Source organism: Sinocyclocheilus grahami, unplaced genomic scaffold, assembly GCF_001515645.1.
Source record: "Sinocyclocheilus grahami isolate Dianchi unplaced genomic scaffold, SAMN03320097.WGS_v1.1 scaffold462.1, whole genome shotgun sequence".
In the NCBI taxonomy this organism is placed as follows: Eukaryota; Metazoa; Chordata; class Actinopteri; order Cypriniformes; family Cyprinidae; genus Sinocyclocheilus; species Sinocyclocheilus grahami.
Window position 1 is genome coordinate 1,948,003 of NW_015505641.1, and position 9,745 is coordinate 1,957,747.

Genomic DNA, 9,745 nt, shown 5'->3' on the forward strand with positions numbered 1-9,745 from the left:
TAATCGAGATTAATCGCATCCAAAATAACAGTTTTTAATGTAATATATGTGTGTGTACTGTGTATATTTATTATGTATATATAAATACACACACACACACACACACACACACACACACACACAGTATATATTTTAAAAATATTTACATGTATATGCATTTCTATATTTCTATATTTTCTTTATATTTTATATTATATATAAATATATTTAATATATAAACAATGTATTTTCTTAAGTATATACATGCATGTGTTTGTATTTATATATACTTAATAAATATACACATCACACACACATATATTATGTATTTTGGATGCGATTAATCGTGATTAATCGTTTGACAGCACTAATATGCATATATATATATATATTCATATTTATATATGATTTATATTACATATAAATATATATTACATTATTAAATATATACATGTATGTGTGTTTTACATATAAATATATACACAGTACACAAACACATATTATGTAAACACAAACTTTAATTGTGGATGCGATTAATCGATTTGACAGCCCAAATCACATATAAAAGAATTTAAAGAATTAAAGAATACTTTTAATTACGGTAAGACTTTAAAAAAAAAAAAACTAATACTTTTATTGACCAAGCAAACATTAAATTGATCAAAAGTAACAAAGACTATTCTAGAAAAGATTTGTTTCAAATAAATGCTATTTTTTTTTTTATTGTAATTTTAATTGTTTTTTATACATATACATACAACATCAAGGCACTATTTGTCGTACTGAAGTCTTATACAGGTACTGAAACAGAGATGAAATAATGTAATGCTATAAAGGTTGTAACGAGCGTATATGTGAACCTGGACCACAAAACCAGTCATAAGGGTCATTTTTCTGAAATTGAGATATATACACCATCTCAAAGCTGAATAAATATGCGTTCCAATGATGTATGGTATGGTTTGATAATTGGCCGAGATACAACTATTTGAATATCTGGAATCTGAGGGTGCAAAAAAAATCACAATATTGAGAAAATCGCCTTTAAAGTTGTCCAAATGAAGTTCTTAGCAATGCATATTACTATTAATATTAAGTTTTGATATATTTACAGTAGGAAATTTACAAATGATCTTCATTGGAACATGATCTTTACTTAATGTCCTAATGACTGCATATTTTAGATCCCTTAATCCTACCCCACACCTGAATTTAACAACTACCTTACTATTAATAAGCAGCAAATTATAAGTTTATTGAGGCAAAAGTTGTAGTTAATAGTAAGAATTGGTCCTCAAACTAAAGTGCCAAGTAGTCAAATGTCAGAAAATTTTCGAAAAGAAGTATTCAAAGTGCATCATTAAACTTATAATCTGCAAAAGAGTGGATAAATATGTTCAAATACTCCATTTAATGTCAAAATACTTTACATAAACACAAGTTTATAAACAAATAACTTTCTGTCAGATAAAACACACAGATGTAGCAAAAAACATTTGGGTCGATTTGCATTTTCTTCTGTCACTGGACCTAATTCTAAGCTTTAAATCAGGAATAGGCATAAAGTGATGTCTTCAGAATCAATCCTACATATGCAAATAGGAATCACGTCTTTGTGGCAGTTTTTCTTGTGATTAAAAGATAATATAAGACTTCTCCGTACAAATGGTTGTCGAAATCAGAAATGCTATTAAATGCACATAATATTTTGTGAAAAAGTGTGATGTGCTACAGCACTATTTTTAGAATCAGCACCCCAAATTTAGTAAGAAAAAGCATTGGATTTCTTTCAGCAAATATGATACTGGGCAGTGTAATTAAGTTCTTCACATAAAAAATGGTTCTTTTAAGAGGTGTGGACTGAAAGGTTCTTTGGGGAACCAAAAATGGCTCTTCAATGGCATTACTGCAAAACCCCTTTTAGGAGCCTTTAATATCGAGAGTGTTGGGGAATAAACATATTTAGATGCACAAAAATGCAACATTCTCTGGTCGCATATCTTATGATAAGGCTCAAATTGTTCCATAGTTTTAAGCAAACTGAGCAGAAATAGGAATACATTTCCAGAGCATTACTTGATGAATGTGTGCTCATGTACACAGTTTATGAGGAATGTGGCGGCACAGAGTCGAGAAAGGCAATTACTTACGATTTATCAGGCACATCTTGTTGTGTGGGGTCTGAGGAACTGCTGTTCTTAATGGTGTTCGCCTCACACTAAAAAACAACAGTAGAATACAATCAAGTCAAAAAAACCTCAAGGTCTCATTTTGACGAATGGCTTTAGCCTCAAACGGTCACCTTGATAAAATGCCACATGTAGGAAACTTAAAGATAAAGCATCATTAATTACATCTGGCTGTTGACAGGCTACAACATAACAGCTGACGAGGCAGTGCGCGTGAGATAGGACTCACCACCACAGGAAGTGGGCCAGCATTAGGGCCACCGGCGGCTGGCGTCTGCCCGGGGATGTTCAGTAGATTAAACTTGGGAACTACAGCCACACTGACTCTTCGTCTGGGCAAAGCCTTAGAGAGAAAAACACACACTCTCTGAAACTAAATACTTCATATGAACACATTTTATCTGTAGATAGTCACGTTCTCTGCCTCTCTGATCTGTGTTATGGATGTTATTGGTACAATATTAAAAAGACAGGGTTTTCTGTACCTTAGGTTCAGCAATCATATATTCACAGTAATAACCATATTTTTGGCAATATAGCGTTCTTGAGCTGGCTATATGATTCTCTGGAGATTAAAAGGTGTTTGATGGTTTTTTTGTATGTACACTCATCAAACTATTTCAAGGGGTTTTTATAGAGGTAGTTCACCCCAAAATGAAAATTCTCCCATGATTTACTCATCCTCCACTTGTTCCAAACCTTTATGAGTTTCTTTCTTCTGTTGAACACAAAAGAAGATATTTTGAAAAATGTTGGCACACAGACTTGTGCCTACCTTTCCCATTTGCACAGACATGGATCTTGATGTACGTGGAACACCATCCTCTGTGTGAAACACATAAGTAAGAGATGAAACATAAGCAGGTATGTCTTGAAGGGGGGAAACAACTGTGGTTTTGATGTTTCCGTTTACCTCCAGTGTCCACTGAGCCCACGTAACAGCGGCTGGAGTTTTGGCTGGCAACCTTCTTAAACTCCATCAGCTCAGCATGGTCCTTCTCATACGTCCTCTTCAGATTCTCCACATACTGCATCATCACCTCAGTGGCCTTATTCATTCTCTTCTCCTGCAAAGGAGACAAAGCAAGAGTTACAAATGATCAGAGACCTCTAAACTTAAACTGATCATAATGTACAGTACCTCTAAAATCAGAGGGAAACAATCAAAACCAAATGCCATGCAAAACCAAAGGCCAAAACCAAAGGTTTTATCGACATTTATAAAATATCGCCAAAGTTTTGCGCAAATCTGTAATGGAAACGCGCCTATTGTTGTAAATACAACTTAACCACTGATTTCTAGTCGTGTCCTCTTTTGGAAGGCCAACAAAGTAGTTTCGCTTTCACAATGAAACACAGCGTCTCCACGACATGGCGGCGGCGGCAACAATACTACAGCGAGAATCAAAGTTACGCCTTCTTTCTTTGCGTATACATTTGGGTGGTGTTATGCAAATCTTCCCACACAGTGATGTAGACATGTGGGGGCGTGTTTAAACAAGACATTTTAGGTAGGCGTGGACGAGTCTTAACTTTTATAAAGAATACCTCTTTTGGTTTGAGACTTTAGTCTTTGCAACTTTAGGGATCTTATCTATTCACGTACAGCTTGTAAGTCAAGTCAAGTCAAGTCACCTTTATTTATATAGCGCTTTTAACAATACAGATTGTGACAAAGCAACTGAACAGCATTAATTAGGAAAATAGTGTCAATAATGCAAAATGACAATAGTAAACACTAATTTTTCAGTTAAAGACAGTTCATCATTGAATTCAGTGATGTCAACATCCAGCTCAGTTTAAATAATATCTTTGCAATCATGTCAACGATATCGCTGGAAATGAAGTGTCCCCAACTAAGCAAGCCAGAGGCGACAGCGGCAAGGAACCAAAACTCCATCGGTGACAGAATGGAGAAAAAACCTTGGGAGAAACCAGGCTCAGTCGGGGGGCCAGTTCTCCTCTGACCAGACGAACCAGCAACACTGTAACACTCCAAAGAGAAAGGAAAACTTGAAATCGCATCATATGACCCCTTTAAAAAAAAGATTAAACACACTTGCTACAGCGTTTTGAGTTTTGCCGCTGTGGTAGAAAGGCACTGTAAAGGGTGCTGTCACATTTACCATTGTGGGGCTCATTCACAGATGAAATCCAGTCATTTGAATAGGAATCCACACAATTGGAAACATCTTGTGAGGGCAAATGATTTCACCATGCAGATTTTGCATTTGAGTTCAGTTGTTCAATTTACTTTTGACCAACAGAAACTGCTCGGTTGACAATGAGTTTTTTTGTTTGTGAAATTTCACTAAAAATTCCGTAATGTGACCCTGACGCATCTTTAGTAGTTGACAAAGAGGTTATGATGATGTTATAACAAGCATCTCACCTGCCGCACAGCTCCCACCATTTCAGCCCTGCTGGAGAGGCGGTTGGTCAGGCGGTACAATATGGCGATCGTTTCAAAGAGATGCTGATAAAACTCCCGCTGCTCGATGTTCTGCCACAGTGACACAGTGTTCTGAAATGGGACACCAACAACAATTCCAGTTATATTCCAGTTTATTCCCAACATCTGTGTGTCTGTGGGCTGTTTACATTGGGGTCTGACCTTGAGAGTGCTTTTAAACTCTTCCAGTTCCTTCTCAGCGTTTTCCTCAGTCAGGCTGCGCTCTCTTTCCGCCTGTTTCAGCCGCGACTCCAGCGTGTAATTGTCATTGCGGAATGCCAGGGACAGCTGCACAAATGCGTTCTGCAGGGGAAGACAAGATGCATCAATTCATTGTGAAAGTATTTGTCATTGTGAAAACACTTAAATCCAGCAGTTTTCAACAAGAGTCAATAAACCTTGGGCACAGTGGAAAAGATCATAAAAATTATAAGGAAATGTATTTACTTTACTTAAGTGTCATTCTCAGCACAGTGCTACATATGAGATAAATAAAAGGATTGATTCATTGTTTCATTTGATTGTCTAGTTTGTAATGCAAGATTTTTAACACAATATTGATTTTGTTTTAAGGATTTTGCATGATTTTAGACATTTAGCAGACTCTTTTATCCAAAGAAAGATGCTTCTATCATATTTTGTCCAAGAACGGAGCCCTGAGGCACCCCAGTAGTTAGATGTTGTGACTTGGACACCTCACCTCTCCAAGATATCTTGAAGGACCTATCTGAGAGATAAGACTCAAACCACTGGAGCGTGGTTCCTGAGATGCCTTTTGCCAATAGGGTTGACAGGAGGATCTGGTGGTTAACCGCATCAAAAGCAGTGGACAGATCCAGCAAGATTTTTAAAGATTAAAGAGTAAAAATCATCCAAAATAAAATTGTTTAGAAAAAATATATTTTGAATGATATTGAAACACCATGCTTCCTCTGTCAGACTCTGCTGCTTTTCATTACATGTTACATTTTCTGAAAAAACTCAAACAAAACTGAATTCATTCTTTATAAATGAATGAATGAATGAATGGTTTGGTGCATTGATATTTGCTGGGCTGTAACCATTGGAGATAATACTAATAATAATAGGAAACAAACACTATTCAGATACAAATTTCACAATGACCTGACAATGAGATAAAAAGAAATCTGATTTAGGATTTAAAATATAATAGTTATCATGGGAAATACATTCTTATGCTCACCAAGGCTGCATTTATTATATACAGTAAAGATAGTAATATTGTGAAATTTGATTACAATTTAAAATAATTGTTTTCTATTTTGACATGCTTTTGAGAACACTCTGGGTCTAACCGGAGCAAGACTGAGGAAATCAGCAATATTAAGATAACTTTACTGTCAGGATCAAAGAACGCAGCGGCAGTACAGCCAGTATTGTCTGAATATTAGAGAGGAAAATACGTCCAGCCCTTGACCCTTACTAGCGTCATCCTGGGAGCAGACTGTATTGACAAAGGCATGTTTGTTTCCTCACAGGGGACAGGAACTCACTAAAACCCATCAAATTGCCATGTCCTAAGCCAGGCTCAACAGCACAGACAACAATGGCCTTCGTGGACATATCAAAACCGCCTTATTCTGGAAAACACTACTGAACTAGAGCAGATATGATGCAGATTCATACACAACTGGACTGATTTTTTCTTGATTATATATGAGACCAAAATGAACAAGGGCCAAATACAAGTAAAATTATACATACAATTATGTTAAACTCACTATTTCAACTGTTAAGAAACAAACAAAAAAAAAAGTGTTCTTTGCACAAAGCACAAGAATGCATGAAACGTTCAGACTGCATTATAAAATCACTACATAAATCTATACAAATTTGAATCATTAAATTATTTTAAATTCTGCTAATTATACAGTTATATATGTGTGTGTGTGTGCGTATATATAAATCATCAGGATAATTGGTTCACCGATTCATTCAAAATGTGGATTAATTCAGAAATTGTGCGTTGCTTGGAGATGCACAACAGATTTGATGTGGCTTTAATAGGTAATATTTGCATCAGCAAAACTGAGTAACAGACAATATTGTGTTTAAAATATAACACAATATTAACTTCTTATTTACTGAACAGTTATATAAAATCACAAAAGCACTCGTGTGATATTGCTCTCGCAGCTCGTGTGATATCGCTTATCATATGAAATAAATATGAGACAAAAACTCATACAGCGCCATTTTTTGGCCCAATATCTTGAATTTTAGGGGCACATAACTGCATTTATGGACTACATACTTGTTGCCCTTCATCATGTTTGTCAACAGTCAACTGTATGAAAGGTCTGGGGGCGGGGCCAGTGCGTTAACTGCGTTAAAATATTTTAATTGCGTTATTTTTATTGACTCTGTTAGCTTAATTATAAAAAATCAGTGATTTGCACAAAGCACAAGAATACATGAAATGTGAAATTATATCAATCAATAACTAAATGCCTTGTCATTAAGAATTGTATAATTTATCTCCATTTATTTATTGAAATGAAACTCAAGAATATACACACCTCAACTTCTTTCTCTGAGAGCGGGGGTGCGCTGCAACATAAAAGAGAGGAAAAGAAGAAAAGAGACAAAATGTTACAGTTGTAAGGTTTTTTAAGGAATCGATCAATCAATGATCAAAGGATGGTTTTGTGAGCGCACCAGCCAGGTAAACCTCTGTGCAGTTTGAGCTTGCGTAGCATGACGTCTGAAATGTTGGGCATAGCATCAGGCTTCTCTTTGGCCTCCTCTTCACTAGGAGAGCTGGTGAGTGGAGAGGATGGACCTGAGAGATAAACCAATTACTAAGATTTAACACAGCATATTTAAGAGAACTGTAGAAGGAAATCATTACAAGCACTATGTGCTGACACATATGGTGCCAACTAGTGGTGTAAGAATAGAGTTACATTTTAAATGTATTTCACACAATATAACTCAGTGTAAAACAAATAGGTAACACATGAAAACACGGGTCTATGAAATTTAAATCCTATAAAAGGTGTGTGGGTGTAGAAACCTGGAAGGTGGGTTAAAAACTGTGGAACGACACAATAACACAATAATCAATCAACATGCACTCCCAAGGTACACATTGTAGTGCCCATTGTTGGTTTATGTTATTACATGATTTATGTATTTTTTTGTGTTATAGACAATTTTAATGTACATTGTTAGTTCAGAGAATAAGTGTTCATTAAATTAAAAACAACACAAAAAACAGGCAAACACGTTAAAGTCAAATTAACATGCTGTAAAGTAATATGCAATTTCTCAACTAAACACTGCCAGTAAACCCTGCAACTTCCGCATGATACATGTGAGATGTCAGAAAGGGACAGTCTACACAGGATTTATGTCAGTAACACATAACCAGAAATCCAAATCTTTTTTAGAAGATGCTTTTAAATTTTTGTTTGTGTTTATCAAACTGAGGGACGAATCAAAATGAGTGTTAACACAGATACAGTGCCACAGATGCTGTCGAAAGAGTTAAACTTGAGGCAGTGTTGATTTAGTATTTATTATTTCCTATTTATTTGCTGTTTTCATTTTAATTTGAACATTTTAGTGCTTCTGTTGTGTTTTGTCAATTTATTCAATTTTGTCTCTATGCTAGCTAACTACCTGAAATAAAACAAGTTTAAGTTTTTTAATATTTTATTTTATTTTAGTCTACGTTTATCTTAAGTAACATGATTTTTTATGGTTTTCTTTTTAGTTTTAATTTTAGTTTTATTTAACAACAGTAACCCTGTGTGCTGTTAAAGAAATGTTCTGTCGAAGAGCAGAACAACACTTTAATGATTCCTTTACTTTTCACCCAAAAATGAAAATTCTGTCATTATTTACTCACTCTCGTGTCATTCCAAAGACTGTATGACTTCCTTTCTTCTGTGGAACACAAACTAAGTTATCTGGATTGACTTGAGGGTGAGTAAATTATTGTAAAATGTTCATTTTTGGATGATCTCTTCAAGTCAACATTATTTAAAATAAGCTGCAATAAGTTTATGCACAGACTGGAATAAGATGATCACACTGAGTCCATACCTCGTTCCTGCTCAGTCGTTTCACTCAGGTCAGGAAGCTTTGGGCTGGAAATGCTCTGGTTACGCATCAGTTTGTGCTCCTATGGAATGAAAACCGTAATGATTTTACTAAATCGGGGACATAACATTCCCTTTACTCTGCCAACTGGGCTCAAATCTCAGAGAAAGCCATAAAAGGAACATTTAACCTACTAACACAGCCTGGTTACTAGGATGGCCAAAGACAACAAAGGATTACCTCGCGCAATTTAGACAGTTTCTGAACATTCCCAGGTGGCACAGGGAAGTCCTTGTACCCAGAGGACTTAAAAAGAAACTCCCTTGATTTGTCTGAAAGACTGTCCTCCCCTTTAGGAGCTGCATTCCTCATGTTTATGGAGCCTACCGTGTCCCAGGAGACGGCTCTCATCAGAGGAGGGAAGGCCCCTATTGTTTTGATTTCGGCCGTGCACGGGGCTTGCTGTGTGGGTGGCCGGGGGACGGGTTTGGCTACCCCTGTGATGCCACAGCCAGAAGTCTCCTCCTTTTTCTGGGCTGCGTGTTCAGAGTTCTTCCCCTTGTCTGCTGGTCCATGATGGTCTGGCTTCTCCTTCTGAACCACAGCAGGATCTCTGGCTGGTACAGCGGTGGAATAACGCACGGTTAAAGGTCCTGAGGACACCTTTCGCTTGTCACTGGGCATCCAATCTACTAGCCTCGTGAAGGTCTGAGGAAGAACAAGAACAAGAATACGAGTTTAATGATTAAGAGAAAGAACAAGTGCAATAAAGCGGTCAGTATCACTTTTCAATACAGTTCAGTTTATAACATCAGTCTTATGCATTAAAGCATGAAATAAAATCAAGCATATATTTATCTAGGCTACTGTTAATTAATATAATTTATATATATATATTATATATATTTTATACATTGTTTTGTGTATATATTAAATACATGAATTAATATAATATAATATTAAATAATGTTTATTCAAAATACACACACACACACACACACACACACACACACGTTTGTTTTTATGGTTTATGTGGTCTCTCCATAGGCGTAATGGT

At 36.0% G+C, this 9,745-nt stretch overlaps 1 protein-coding gene across 1 annotated transcript in view; it reads right to left on the reverse strand.

The window, feature by feature from the left end:
- Positions 1-9,745, reverse strand: part of LOC107552971 (protein MRVI1-like) — a 37,743-nt gene that overhangs the window by 1,633 nt on the left and 26,365 nt on the right. The window contains exons 12-21 of the mRNA XM_016235032.1: positions 8,929-9,396; positions 8,692-8,770; positions 7,300-7,423; positions 7,161-7,191; positions 4,783-4,923; positions 4,561-4,692; positions 3,082-3,235; positions 2,944-2,993; positions 2,398-2,511; positions 2,130-2,197 (exon numbers count right to left, since the gene is read on the reverse strand). Coding sequence (XP_016090518.1) covers positions 2,130-2,197; positions 2,398-2,511; positions 2,944-2,993; positions 3,082-3,235; positions 4,561-4,692; positions 4,783-4,923; positions 7,161-7,191; positions 7,300-7,423; positions 8,692-8,770; positions 8,929-9,396 — 1,361 coding nt within the window. The remainder of the gene's footprint in view (positions 1-2,129; positions 2,198-2,397; positions 2,512-2,943; positions 2,994-3,081; positions 3,236-4,560; positions 4,693-4,782; positions 4,924-7,160; positions 7,192-7,299; positions 7,424-8,691; positions 8,771-8,928; positions 9,397-9,745) is intronic.